This window comes from Rana temporaria, chromosome 5 (assembly GCF_905171775.1).
Source record: "Rana temporaria chromosome 5, aRanTem1.1, whole genome shotgun sequence".
Classification (NCBI taxonomy): Eukaryota; Metazoa; Chordata; class Amphibia; order Anura; family Ranidae; genus Rana; species Rana temporaria.
In genome coordinates this window covers 265,366,079-265,381,676 of record NC_053493.1, presented here as the reverse complement: position 1 = coordinate 265,381,676, position 15,598 = coordinate 265,366,079, and the positions used below count along the sequence as shown (strand labels likewise).

At 42.2% G+C, this 15,598-nt stretch overlaps 1 protein-coding gene across 1 annotated transcript in view; it reads left to right on the top strand.

The window, feature by feature from the left end:
* The window catches only part of GPLD1 (glycosylphosphatidylinositol specific phospholipase D1), a 69,339-nt gene that overhangs the window by 37,535 nt on the left and 16,206 nt on the right, over nucleotides 1-15,598 (top strand). Inside the window, exons 16-18 of the mRNA XM_040353801.1 lie at nucleotides 805-879; nucleotides 2,423-2,576; nucleotides 9,190-9,331. Coding sequence (XP_040209735.1) covers nucleotides 805-879; nucleotides 2,423-2,576; nucleotides 9,190-9,331 — 371 coding nt within the window. The remainder of the gene's footprint in view (nucleotides 1-804; nucleotides 880-2,422; nucleotides 2,577-9,189; nucleotides 9,332-15,598) is intronic.

Genomic DNA, 15,598 nt, shown 5'->3' with positions numbered 1-15,598 from the left:
GTCACCGTTGACACCAGAGTATAGAAAACGGTTTGAAATGCATAATTTGTTGACATGACTGGCGGTAGAGCCAGCTTTTGGAATAGGGCCCTATGGGCCGGAAGCTTAACTCCCCCTCTACCCATAAAGGGCAAGGGTAATATTTGTATTCTTGGATAAGTGTCTGCTTTGCCCATTTTTTATTACCTGCATTTAACTGTATCTTGTGAACTGTTTTATATAAATAAAAACTGTTAATTGAAAAAAAAAAGAAAAATGCACAATGGATAGAAGTTATCTACCGCACCTAAACTCACACATTGCTTTCCTATGGCCCCATGCACACACTGCGTTTAGCGATGGTTTCGTTACATGGGGTTTTGTGCGGTTAGAAAAAATACATTTGACTGTGTCCAGGACCGATTTAGCCCAGCTATCTGTACATAGCCGCAGGTAATCGCAGTGTATTATTTCACCTGCGGATAGCAGCGGCAACAAGAAAAGAAAAACTGGAAGTGCATCAGAAATGGCAAGAATGTTCCAACGCAGCTAAACGCAGCTGCACGTAAACGCACTTAACCGCTGCTAATCGCAATGTACAACTGCAAGTGATCGCTGTTCCTGGAGTTTTGGAATTTCAAAATAGTAAAACATGCTTTTAACAGCTGTAGAACAGCCGTCCGTGTGAAAGAGGCCTAACAGACTTGCTGGCTAGATTGCCAGGTGAACATAAAGGGAAAAAGAAGCCTACAATAGAGAACTAGTAGAATTTTCTTGCTTATATGTTGCTAAATAACATTTCTTTAATATGCACTTGATTTCTAGGGTTCCGTATACGTCTATTTTGGGACCGGGGGTGGAGGCCTCTCTTCTCAAGCAAATGTCACCATAAAATGCAGGGTAAGGGCACATGTTACATTCTAAAAATAAATGACAAATACAGTATATTTGGGTTGATTCACTAAAGGAGAATAGCCTTTTCAAAAAGGAAATTGAATTTCCAGATTGCATAGGAATTTTCCCTTATCTTAGTAAATGATGCGAAGCTCTGCTGACTTCCAACCAGTGTTAATTTTTACATTGATTTCATTTTAGGCATAGTCTTTTGACTAAAATGCCATTTTAGTTTTGTTCGTATTTTAGACACTTGAATTGTTTTAGTTTTAGTCGTATTTTAGTCAACTAAAATCTCCAGTACATTTTTAGTCGACTAAAATCGAATGGGTTTAGTTAAATTTGAATGCATTAATTCTTTAGAATTGCCAAACATTATATTCTCGAAGAACATGTTTATTACTTATGGTATTAAGGTTTGAACATGCTCTACAGATTTAGCCGTTGTGATATATATAACGTCTTCATAAATAAAACCAAGCTTCATAAACAAACAAAAATATTGCTTTTTTAGAAAAAGTACAACTTGAAAAAAAAGATTTAAAAAAAAAACGGTAAACTCTGTTGAATGTAATGCCATTGCACATTTTACCTGAATATATTACAAACATTAAATATAAAAAAAAAAATATATGAAAAGCCCTTTTTTTCGGCATGTAAAAAACAATGTTTTTAAAAAATGTCATTTAAAATGATCGTGTGTGTGCTTCACATCATTTTTCAGGTTCTGAAAAACGACAAAAAAAAAAAAAATTGAACATGCTGCATTTTTTAACGATGTTTTAAACGATGTTGTTTTTCGGGTTGTAAAAAATGTCCGTGTGTGGGCTAAAACGACGTTAAAAACCCGCGCATGCTCAGGCGCAAGTTATGAGACGGTAGCGCTTGTTCTGGTAAAACTACCGTTCGTAATAAAGTAAGCACATTCATCACGCTGTAACAGACAAAAAAGCGCGAATCGTCTTTTACTAACACAAAATCAGCTAAAGCAGCCCCAAGGGTGGCGTCATTCGATTGGAACTTCCCCTTTATAGTGCCATCGTACGTGTTGTAAGTCACCACGCTTTCCTAGAGCATTTTTTTTAACGATCATGTGTGGGCAACTTCGTTTTAATGATGAAGTTGGAAAAAACATTGTTTTTTTCTAGAGGCTTCATTTTTTACAAGCCGAAAAATGATCGTGTGTACACGGCATTAGTCTTATTTTAGTCAATAAAATTGTGTTAATTTAGTCAATGAATATATATTTTTTTTTCTTGCACATGATTGGGTATTCTTTGCAAAATGAATTTTGCACATTCACCACATTCATAAGCTAAGTAAAAAATTCCCTCGCAAAGTGAAATTTCACTTTGCAAAGTGAACATGCTCTACCCCTTTAAGAAATCAACCCCACCCATTGTTTTTGTGTATGTAACACTATTTTTTTCTCCTTTTTATACTACTTTTGTTGAGTGGGATGTGGCACCAACCTACTCATAGCACTGCACATTCATGTGGAATGCAATACAGATATAGTAGACTGACTAGAATAAAATTGTCTTTGCAGGAAACCTATTGCAATTTGGGATGGACCCTTCTGGCTGCTGATTTGAATAATGATAAGAAAGATGACCTTGTAATTGGTTCCCCTTATGCACCAGGTGGAGGGAAGCAGAGAGGATTGGTTGCTGCATTTTACTCAAGTCGTAGATCTAGAAAAGGTTATATTTTTGTCTAATGTTCTTGGTGTATTATCTTGCATGTCTGTGTAAACTTCGGGAAAATGTATGCAAAAAGTAGAGGTGAAGGACTCTGCGAAATTGATCAGGGACTCAAAGTATTGAAGCCATCAAATGAACATGGCAGCCCAACAACTAGCAAGGAGAGGTCATTATCATCATTCACATATTCACTTTGTACAGGTTTCTTTTATGATAGTAACAATGGGTGATCTATAGAATGCGCCCTAAAATGCCGCCCACCGTTGCGCCTGTGGAGGAGTGGATGATGCCTAGCTGCTGTTTAGAAGATAATAAGTGAAGAAAAAGAATATAAAATGATGAAACTCTCTAAGGGGTGTCAACAAATTAAAACAGCGCTATCAAATAACTGTGCATATTTGACTATATAAAATAAATTACTACAACCCATATGTAATGATATACAGTGATAATAAGCAAAATATATCCAGTTTAAGAAATAAACACTAAACTGTGACTATAATAATAAACACCCGTGATTGACTTAAACGTGAAGTGAACGCACTGAAAGTGCAAGAGACAGTCTTTAAAAATAATTCAGAACGTGGACAAACAAAGCAAAGTTCATGTGTATAGGGATCCTGCGATCTTCAAATTTTTTCAAAAAACTTCCACCACACCCGACAGTGCTCAGTGACTCCTCCCCCATGGCAATACCCCGACATGTTTCGTTATAAAAACTTATTCATGGGACTAACCACACAGTCATAAATGGTTACCTTATATCTGATGTAGTCAGATCAATCAACCTATCAGTCCTGGGCGCTTAACCACTTCCTCCATAACTGTGGGCGGAAGTGAACGATATTCCCAAACTACTGTGGGCAGACAGCATCATCTATCACTACTGGCTGGTGTATGAATCAATCACCCAGTGCGATAGGCGTGGCGCCAGTCCCCAGGTTCCGATAGGTGAGAGAGGATGTCAGTCACACCCCCCAGCTGCAGCAGTGTGAGCCAATCACGTGCTGCACAGCGCATCCCGCTCCGCCTACAACGATGGGCGGGCATAGAGTGCTTATGCAGCCAAAGCTAGGAGGAAGTCAGCGCCTCCTCCATTGGCTGGCTGTCTTAGTTCGTTCACTTCCGCCCACAGTTATGGAGGAAGTGGTTAAGCGCCCAGGACTGATAGGTTGATTGATCTGACTACATCAGATATAAGGTAACCATTTATGACTGTGTGGTTAGTCCCATGAATAAGTTTTTATAACGAAACATGTCGGGGTATTGCCATACAGTCTAATTTTACTAGTGAATGCTGCGTTTTTGGATGCAGAGTGTGCTTGAAGTTTTTTTATTTAAGTGGATGTGCAGCTGCATCTGACAGAAGTCCATGGCACCGTGAGTAGGAGAATTGGTTTCACTTTTTCTCGCTGATCGGGGGTCCGCCGTGACCGCTTCTCACCATTTTGACGTTTGAAGGAGTTTCTTGATGTGATATTCTGCTGTTTTACAAGATTTTGTTTGTGAGTGCACTGTTTGAAGTTTTATTTTGGTGTGCTATTAAACCTTTGATGGTATCACACTATTTGCACTTCTTTTGTCTCTCTCTGACATATATGTGGAACTGATTGGATGTCATATTTGGATTACATCTATACTGACGGGAACAACTACATCTGATAAGGTTTTTTGTGCCAAAACACGAGAGTGTGAGGCATACCTATCCGGTGAGTGTCCATTTGATGGGGGAGGAGTCACTGAGCACTGTCGGGTGTGGTGGAAGTTTTTTGAAAAAATTTGAAGATCGCAGGATCCCTATACACATGAACTTTGCTTTGTTTGTCCACGTTCTGAATTATTTTTAAAGACTGTCTCTTGCACTTTCAGTGCGTTCACTTCACGTTTAAGTCAATCACGGGTGTTTATTATTATAGTCACAGTTTAGTGTTTATTTCTTAAACTGGATATATTTTGCTTATTATCACTGTATATCATTACATATCGGTTGTAGTAATTTATTTTATATAGTCAAATATGCACAGTTATTTGATAGCGCTGTTTTAATTTGTTGACACCCCTTAGAGAGTTTCATCATTTTATATTCTTTAGGTTTCTTTTATGGCATTAAAACTATGGGTTGTACACCATCATAGAAGTTTCATAATGTTACTTATGTTACTTACATATACGTCGCTGAGATCAGTCTCTACACTCCACGATCACATCATAGGTGATAGAAAACAAAAAGGGTGCAATCAGCACAAAAATTGAATAAAATAAACCTCCCCCTTCACAAATGCAAGCTGAACACTGACAGGACAATCACAAAATCCAAAAGATGCAAAAATGTATAGGAAATAGTGCAGCGCAATATAAATACAATTAAACTAAAGTGCAAAACACAGTTGTTATACCAATAACAAATTAATCATGAATGGTGCATAAATAATACAAAAACCAGCCCCGCTGAGGAGGTTGCTACAACGTAACGCGTACGGGGGAAGGAGCCTGAAGTCGCTTGCTGCCATCTCTGAGAAGACACATGTTGTGTGTATTTCCTTTCTGCCATTTTGCCTTTCGGGATAATGTGAGTAGCCTGTTAATGCCTTTTTAATAAACCTTAAGCCATTTTTAAAGCAGAGAGCACTTAGATCTGTTTTTTCTCTTATCCTCGATCTCAATGCTGCCGAGCCTAAGAAGTTTGCTATCCACATATTGCACCAATCTGTCTATCGATTTCTGCTGGTATGACTGCCTGGTAAAACAGGGGTTCATACCTTAAGGTGAGAGTAGCCATTTTTAACGGTGGAGGGATCACTTATTTAAAGTTAAAGTCACCGGTGAAGATTTGGAGTGGTTGTCACCCTATTCCTTTGGAATTTTTCACTTTTTGGACTGGTTTTTGTATTATTTATGCACCATTCATGATTAATTTGTTATTGGTATAACAACTGTGTTTTGCACTTTAGTTTAGTTGTATTTATATTGCGCTGCACTATTTCCTATACATCTTAGGTGCTAGCTCAACTCCGTCAAAGCAATCCTTTTGTACCAGCAACAGGAACACTGCACACCGGGATCCAAAATAGTATTCTTCATTTATTAACATAACCAGCAGGAATAAATTCTAGTCTAACTTGTTTTTTGTTAAGAATGACACAGCCACTACCCATACACCATGCCAATGTGTATAAACCGCTGGGCGGATGCTTTGTAGTTCCAGGAGAACGTACTCCTACATCCTACCGCTGGCGTTCAGCAGCACAACTGGGGACTATTGTGTACACTGGACACAGCGGATTACAGGTTTCAGTACCAGGCCGCTGTGACTGGCCAGGTACCATGTGATCGCTGTAACCAATCTCAGCGATTACATTTCCACTAGTAAACAACTGTCCTGAATGGCATCCACTTATGATAGCATTGTTTACTATTGTGATCTCTGTAATTGGTCACAGTTATCACAGGGGACAGGGCCAATCACAACGGCATGTACCATATGATAGCTGCGTCCAATCACAGCCATCACAATAGTAAACAAGAGTATAGTAAACTATGAATCATGAATGAAAACCATTAATGGCAGTTAAAACAATTGCTTTTACAGTGATCATCAGTCACAACGTAAAGCGTAAAATAATAAATAAAAATCCCATTCACCCTCCCAGAGTAGTACAGTGTCAATACTATGTTTGCAGTATGCAAAACAAAATATAAAAAAAATAAAGAATTGAAACAAAAACATTAGTAAAAAAAATATTGTTTTAAAAGGTATTTTTTTTTTACATACTGTCATTAGTCAGTGTCCCTTATCACCACCACCATCTGTGTGACGCGACTGTAAAAAAAAGTCTCACACATGTTATATCCCCGATACCTGGGAGCAGTAGCAAAATGTGTTTTTGGGTGTAATTCTATGCATAACTTTGTGTAAAAAAAATAATAATTCTGTTTTGCATTTTTCAAAAACTTGTGGCAAAAATGACATTTTCCAAGGATTAATTATACCTTGGAGCATTTGATTTCCGAAATTGGGTAATTGGGTAATTTTGTGGGCGTTTCTACTGTCCTAGCACTCCAGGGCCTCCAAAAATGTGATAGGTAGTCAGGAAATTAGATGCATAATTTACGGGTGGTTTATACTCCTTGAAAGTTCAAAGGTGCTCCTTGGATTTTTGGCCCCTCTATGCATTAGTCTGTGAAAGTCTCACAAAAGTGAGTACACCCCTCACATTTTTTAAAATATTTTATTATATATCTTTTCATGGGACAACACTGAAGAAATTACACTTTGCTACAATGTAAAGTATTGAGTGTACAGATTGTATAACAGTGTGAATTTTCCCTCAAAATAACTCAACACACAGCCATTAATGTCTAAACCACTGGCAACAAAGGTGAGTACGTCCCTAAGTGAAAATGTCAAAATTGGGCCCATTTAGCCATTTCCCCTCCTTGTGTAATGTGACTCGTTAGCGTTACAAGGTCTCAGGTGTGAATGGGGAGCAGGTGTGTTAAATTTGGTGTTATCGCTCTCACTTTCTCATACTGGTCACTGGAAGTTCGACATGGCACCTCATGGCAAAGAACTCTCTGAGTATCGGGAAAAAAAGAATTGTTGCTCTACATAAAGATGGCCTAGGCTATAAGAAGATTGCCAAGACCCTGAAACTGAGCTGCAGCATGGTGACCAAGACCATACAGCAGTTTAACAGGACAGGTTCCACTCAGAACAGGCTTTGCCATGGTCGACCAAAGAGATTGAGTGCACGTGCTCAACGTCATATCCAGAGGTGGTCTTTGGGAAATAGACGTATGAGTGCTGCAGAGGTTAAAGGGGTGGGGGGTCAGCCTGTCAGTGCTCAGACCATACGGCGCAAACTGCATCAAATTGGTCTGTATGGCTGTCATCCCAGAAGGAAGCCTCTTCTAAAAGATGATGCACAAGAAAGCCTGCAAACAGTTTGCTGGGTTTGTACTCAACCAGGTGAGTACAAAGACAAGTGTGTCTTGCCTACAGTCAAGCATGGTGGTGGGAGTGTCATGGTCTTGGGCTGCATGAGTGTTGCTGGCACTGGGGAGCTACAGTTCATTGAGGGAACCAGGAATGCCAACATGTGCTGTGTACTGTGACATACTGAAGCGGAGACTGGGCCGCAGGGCAGTATTCCAACAGGATAACGACCCCAAACACACCTCAAAGACGACCACTGCCTTGCTAAAGAAGCTGAGGGTAAAGGTGATGGACTGGCCAAGAATGTCTCCATACCTAAACCCTATTGAGCATCTGTGGGGAATCCTCAAACAGAAGGCAGAGGAGCGCAAGGTCTTCAACATCCACCAGCTCCGTGATGACGTCATGGAGGAGTGGAAGAGTGATAGTTATTATGAGGGGACAGCAAATTTACACTGTTATACAAGCTGTACACTCACTACTTGACATGGTAACTAAGTGTCATTTCTTCAGTGTTGTCACATGAAAAGATAGAATTAAATATTTACAAAAATGTTTGTGAGATACTGTAGTATCCCCATACTTGGTAGGCATAGCAGAATGTGTTTTGGGGTGTAATTATAGATATGTCTATGCTGCGTGTGGGATATAACTTGTTAAAATGACAACTTTGTGAAAGAAATATATTTAATATTCTTCACTTTCCCCAAAAATGTTATAAAAACTTACAACTTCAAAAAACTCACCATGCCTCTTGCTAAATACCTTGGACTGTCTGCTTTCCAAAAAAGATAGGTAGTCAGTACATCAGCATTGATACATTTTTACATATATATACCATAGGTTGTAGACTCTATAACTTTCACACTTATATAATTATATATTATATAATAAACACTGATTTGGGTTATGTTTACCAGAAATGTAGCACCATATATTTAAAATAATGTTTTCATGCAAATAGTTATCACAACATACGAATGTGCACTGTGCTACATAACAACAACAAACAAAATCAAATAAATATAGAGATAAAATGCAGCATTAAAAAAGATAAACATAACAAATGCAATTTACTCCGTTTCACAATGCACCATCTAGTGGCAGAACTGATAAAGTACAGCCTGCTGCAATATCTAGTGTTAGAGTGATATTAAACCCTCAGTTTATTTAGCACTTTCAGCAGCTGATTTAATCACATACCGAGTATGCAGTTTCTTTGTCCCGAGTCCTTGCCAATGGTGTAAGTTAAGCTGTTGTCATGACTGCTACCCCAGGTTTCCTGTTTCAGGGTAGCTCTATTCCCTTGCAGGGCCCTATGGAGCCACCCTTGCATGCAGGTACTAGAGTTGGGTCTACAAACACTGTGTGCATCAGTAGAAACACATAACCCCATAGCCTAGGATGGCAAGGCACCCCCCTTCTTCTAATATAATACAAATAAATTTAAATAAGCACCAAGCTTGGAGAAATGCTCTTTGAAAATCCAAACAAGGTCTGAAATACCCACTTAAACAAGACATGAAAAAGCACTATTTGAATATAGCATTAAAAAAAAGAAAATACATAAATAAATAATAATAATTATTATATATATATAATACTCAATCCCCAGCTGTGCAGGAAGGAGTATCCTTATCCATAATAGTGAGTAACATTAGCATGTGTGTTTTCCAGACATCCTATCTGTGGAAGAAGCAGAGTGGCTTGTGATGGGAGAACATGATTATGCCTGGTTTGGCTTCTCTCTTCATAGTCATAAAAGCAAGACAAAAACGTTATTGGTGATTGGGAGTCCTACCTGGAAGGCCCTCAAAGAGTAAGTCAGTCTTTTGTTTGCTACTAAACATGACAATACATGGAACAGTAAAACCTTGGATTGCGAGCATAATTCGTTCCAGAAACAGGCTTGTAATCCAAAGCACTTGTATATCAAAGTGAATTTCCCTATAGGAAATAATGGAAACTCAAATGATTCGTTCCACAATAATTTATTCATAGGTCCTTCAGTTTATAGTCCATATGAAAAGTAGGGCTGTTACTGATTAAAATTTTTGTGTTCGATTAATCGATTTTTTTTTATCGATTAATCAACTAATTTCGATTAATTATAACGCACATACAGATCCAACTACTTTTAGCTGATCTCCTTGCATTGCAACTCTGCATTAGTCAGTGGTAAATGTGGTATACACTACACTTAGTTTCCACAATCCATGACTTAACTTCACAGTTCACACAAATATGTTTTAAATTCAAACTGTAGCACTGACGTAAGAAATTTTTTCTTATTAAACTTTAGGAAAAACGTAGAAAGTTAGTTTAACTTTAATTATAAAACGTATCTAGTATATTGACTGTCAGTCACTTTATAGTAGGCAAGTAGGCATCACTTTAGCCAGTCACGCAGACATACCAGAGTGTTTACTTTTCTGGAAGCAGATATGATCGCATTTTATTGACAATGTACCCTGAAGAACTGAACAGTCTTTCGCACGGAACAGATGTTGCCGATACACAAAGAATTGTCTGCATAAAACTGCTTAGGACAGGAAAACGATGGTTATTTTTGCCCCCTTCTCCTGATGGAGCCTGATGCATCCGCCTGCTTCACAGATGCAAAGGTACCTCAATCCAATGGGTGCAGTTTGCTCGCATCCAGCAGGGTAAGTGTCACTGTCCAGGCTGTCCGGTGACATCAAGAATTTTGATCGATCAAACATTTTTTAATCGATCAAAAAAATTTGATCAATCAAAAAAATTAAAGATTAATCAAGGAATTAATCTTTAATTTCCCCAGCCCTAATAAAAAGATTATAGTAATGTGACAAGGTTGTGTAACCATAAAATGTCCATCCACAAGGGGAATAGAAGCAAAATTAAGCAGGAGCTACAGAGTATAAAAGAGAAGAGGGGCGCTTCTAAGTGTTGCAATATGTTGCTAAATATTGTACCTTCATTAAATGTAACCATATTGCTACACTTAGAGCCCATTCACACAGGTCCGACTTTGGATCCGACTTCAGGTCGCCACAGCTCGCCCTGCATGAAGAAATCAATGTAAGTTAATGGAGCCGTCTTAAAGACTTGAAAAAAGGTTCCTGTACACCTTCAATCCAACTTGTATGCGACTTGTACCCATTGATTTCAATGGAAGTCGGATCCCCCTGTTCACAGTGAGGCAACTTTACAGGAAGTCGCCCCAGTGTGAACCTGTTCTAAGGCAACTCCACGCCAAATTTTAAATAAAAAAACGTCATGGGTTCCCCTCCAGAAGCATACCAGACCCTTAAGCCCTTATCCGAGCACGCAGTTCGGCCAGTCAGGAAAGGGGGTGGGGACGAGCAAGCGCCCCCCCTCCTGAACCATACCAGGCCGCATGCCCTTAACATGTTAATGGGGACCAGGGCCTCTTCCGGACAACCATGGCCGTTGGTTGTCGTGGTCTGCGGGCGGGGGCTTATTGGAATCTGGGAGCCCCCTTTAATAAGGGGGCACCCAGATCCCAGCCCCCCACCCTATGTGAATAAGTATGGCGTACATTTTACCCCTAACCATTCACCTGGGGGGAAAAAGTGTCAAAAATAAAAACACACTAGACAGGTTTTTAAAGTATTTTATTAGGCAGCTCCGGGGGTCTTCTTCCGATACCCCGCCCCCTTATGTCGTCACCACCTGAAATCGGAAGAAGACCCCCTGAAGTCGGAAGAAGGGAGAAGAACCTAAAGACCTGTCTAGTGTGTTTTTATTCTTGACACTTTTCCCCCCCAAGTGAATGGGTAGGGGTACGATGTACCCCATACTCGTTCACATAGGGTGGGGGGCCGGGATCTGGGGGCCTATTAAAGGGGGCTCCCAGATTCCGATAAGCCCCCCACCCGCAGACCCCGACAACCAACAGCCAGGGTTGTCGGGAAGAGGCCCTTGACCCCATCAACATGGAGACAGGGTGCTTTGGGGTTTGGGGGGTCACAGGGCTCCCCCTGTCCCAAAGCACCCACCCCCCATGTTGAGGGCATGCGGCCTGGTACAGTTCAGGGGGGCTGCTCGCTCGTCCCCACCCCCTTTCCTGACCGGCCGGGCTGCGTGCTCGGATAAGGGTCTGGTATGGATTTTGGGGGGACTCCCACACCGTTTTTTCGGCATAGGGGGTTCCCCTTGAAATCCATACCAGACCTGAGGGCCTGGTATGCCCTTGGAGGGGGAACCCATGCCGGTTATTTATTTAAAATTTGGCATGAAGTTCCCCCCTCCTGGAGGAGACTTCAAGTCGCGTTGTAAGTCACGCTGAAGTCGTCCCAAGTCGCGCTGTGATTCATACTCAAGTCGTGTCCAAGTTGCCTCCCAAAGTTGTGCTGGAAGTCATGTTTCCCCTGTGTGAATGGGCTCTTAGAGGCACCTCTCTTCTCTTTTATACTCAGTTGTGACATAAAACTACTCTCATATCGCTTGTATATCAAGTCAAAATTTATAAAAAAAATGTGCTCGTCTTGCAAAACGCTCTCAAGCCAAGTTACTCTCAAACCAAGGTTTTACTGTATTGTAAAATTACTTTAATTTCTTAACATGTCAAAAGTACAGCCATTGGAGTGCTGGTTGGTTCAGTTTCAAGTGGTTGAGTAGCCCATTGCATTGGAGTACCCATCCTCTATTCCCTAATTCTCCGCTACTATAAACAGAGTACAGAGGTAGCATCTGAAAAATTCAACAGAATTATCCACTTGAACAAAATTCAAGGTTGCTATGGTTTCCTGTTATAAAGAGATATATTTTTTAAAAGTTTATATGGACTCAATTCATTAGGAATTTCACAAGCATAAGGATCTATATTTTTAGCCATATGACTGTAATGTTTTAATGTTTTAATGTTATTAGACCTCCATATATCACTCTCAGAGACAATGAACAGTCATTTACTTTGTTTTGTTTTTGTTTATTTGGGGGCTATTACTTTGTTCGGGAAAGGGAGTATGAGATGCCCATAGAACATATCACTTTGCCATCATTGTTAAAGAATTGTTGAATCAATAGTGCTGTGAATAAATGATGGGTGCTAACATTTACAGTCTCTCCCCTGCACCAACTCCTGCAGACCGTTACTCCTCCTCTGCACCAACTCCTGCAGACTTTTAATCCCAGAACTATTCTCCTCCTGCACAAACTTCACTGTAACCTGTTAGTATCTCCACCCCCATCATACTTACTAGGGTTGTCCCGATACCGATACTAGTATCGGTACCGATACAGAGCATTTGCGCGAGTACTTGTACTCGCGCAAATGCTCCCGATACTTTTTTTTTGTGGCCGGAGAGGAGTCAGTGTCTGGGGAAGGCAGAAGAGGGCGGGGGAGTGCAGGCGGGGTTTGGCTGTAGAGGGGGCGGGCAGCACACGCTGGGGGGGTGTCGGGCCGGTGCTCCCCTTCCGCGACTGAAGAGGACAGCATGGAGACAGCGGGCGGCATGGCGGTGACACAGAGGCAGTGACACACAGGCTGAAGCCTGGCTTTGCGGCGGGGGGGGGGGGGGGTCCGTCGTCACACCCGGGACCCAGCCGCAGCTCTGACAAATCTCGGCTGTGACTGTCTCACAGTCGCACAGCCGAGCAGACCGCAGCCGCCTCCTCCTCCTCTGTGTATACAATGTAGTATACACAGAGGAGGAGGAGGCGGCTGCGGTGTGCTCGGCTGTGCGACTGTGAGACAGTCACAGCCGAGATTTGTCAGAGCCGCGGCTGGGTCCCGGGTGTGACGACGGACCCCCCGCAAAGCCAGGCTTCAGCCTGTGTGTCACCGCCATGCCGCCCGCTGGTCATCTGAGCTGCCAAGGTGCACAGTGGGGGGGGGGTCTGTATTGTAGGAGGAGGGGGGGTCTTTATTGTAGGGGGGTGTCTATTGTAGGGGGGATCTATATTGTAAGGGGGAGGTCTGTATTGTAGGGGGAGGGGGGTCTGCATTGTAGGGGGAGGGGGGTCTGCACTGTAGGGGGAGGGGTCTGTGTAACATGTCAGCGGCTGAACGTCCCCACACTCATCTTGGTACACCCTGCACTCCGCTGCAGTAAGCAGCAGCAGACATCTTGTTACACCCAGTCTGAGCTATATGGGCTGGGTGTAACAAGATGTCTGCTGCTGCTTGCTGCAGCGGAGTGCAGGGTGTACCAAGATGGGCGTTGCAGCATTTTTTTTTTATATAAATTCAGTGTCATTTTTCGCAGCATTTCAGTGCCAGCCACCTGTCAGTGCAATCAGTGCCCACAAGTGCCACCTATCAGTGCAATTAGTGCCATCTATTAGTGCCCACAAGTGCCACCTATCGGTGCAATTAGTGCCATCTATCAGTGCCCACAAGTGCTACCTATCAGTGCAATTAGTGCCATCTATCAGTGCCCACAAGTGCCACCTATTAGTGCAATTAGTGCCATCTATCAGTGCCCACAAGTGCCACCTATCAGTGCAATTAGTGCCATCTATCAGTGCCCACAAGTGCCACCCATCAGTGCCAGCCACCTATTAGTGCCCATCAGCGCCAGTCACCAGTCAGTGCCCATAAGTACCGCCTATCAGTGCCAGCCACCTGTCAGTGCCACCTATCAGTCCCCATCTGTCAAACTGCCACATGACATTGAAAAAAAAGTATCGGTATTCGGTATCGGCGAGTACTTGGAAAAAAGTATCAGTACTTGTACTCGGTCTTAAAAAAGTGGTATCGGGACAACCCTAATATTTACACTGCGCTTGGGATCACTCTGAATAATCCCAAGTGGTTATTTGACTTGCTGAACGTTGATAGGCCAGGGGCCTGCAGAACCCCTTCTTGGTGGCCTAGTTGTTTAGCAGCTTGAGTTAGTTGGTGGACTACTGATCCCAGCTAGCCCGACTTGCAAATCCTGTGCCCGCAGGCCACATCGATTTGACACAAAACCCCACAGTCTCTCCTCTGGCCTTGCACCCAGCTCCCCTGGCATACCTCCTCCAGATATCCACTGTGCCTCACTCACAGAACTTCTGCTCCCCTGGGTCCTTGGTGAAGAATTTACCCGGACATGCGTACGACTGCTTCTCCAGGTCCTCTGTTCCAAGACACCTCCTCCATGACCTTGTGAGGATGAGGCTCCCTCCCAGCTCCCGAGCTCCTCCGCAGAGGCGCACACTCCCCCCAGAAGTTTTGAGAATGACACAAATATAAATGTTCCAAAAGTCTGCTGCTTCAGTGTTTTTAGATCTTTTTGTCAGATGTCACTATGGTATAATGAAGTATAATTACAAGCATTTCATAAGTGTCAAAGGCTTTTATTGACAATTACATCAAGTTTATGCAAAGAGTCAATATTTGCAGTGTTGACCCTTCTTACCTGGCATGCTGTCAATCAACTGCTGGCCACATCCTGACTGATAGCAACCCATTCTTGCATAATCAATGCTTGGAGTTTGTCAGACTTTGTTGGTTTTTTATTTTGTTCATCCGCCTCTTGAGGATTGACCAAAAGTTCTCAATGGGATTAAGGTCTGGGCAGTTTCCTGGACAAGGACCCAAAACTTTTGTTCCCCAAGCCACTTATTTATCACTTTTGCCATATGGCCGGGTGCTCCATCATGCTGGAAAAAGCATGGTTCTTCACCAAACAGTTCTTGGATGGTTGGAATAATGATGCTCTCGGAGGATGTTTTTGTACCATTCTTTCTTCATGACATGTTTTTAGGCAAAATTGCGAGTGAGCCCACTCACTGAGAAGCAACCCCACACACGAATAGTCTCAGGATGCTTTACTGTTGGCATGACACAGGACTGATGGTAGCACTCACCTGTACTTCTCCGGACAAGGTTTTTTTTCGCATGCCCCCAATTGGAAAGGGGATTAATCAGAGAAATTGACTTTACCCCAGTCCTCAGCAGTCCAATGTTTTTCCTGGAGAGAAGTGGCTTCTTTGCTGCCCTTCTTGACACCAGGCCATCCTCCAAAATTCTTCGCCTCATTGTGCGTGCAGATGCACTCACACTTGCCTGCTGCCATTCCTGAGCAAGCTCTGCACTGGTAGTGCTATGATACCACAGCTGAATCAACTGTAAGAGACGGTCCTAGCTCTTGCT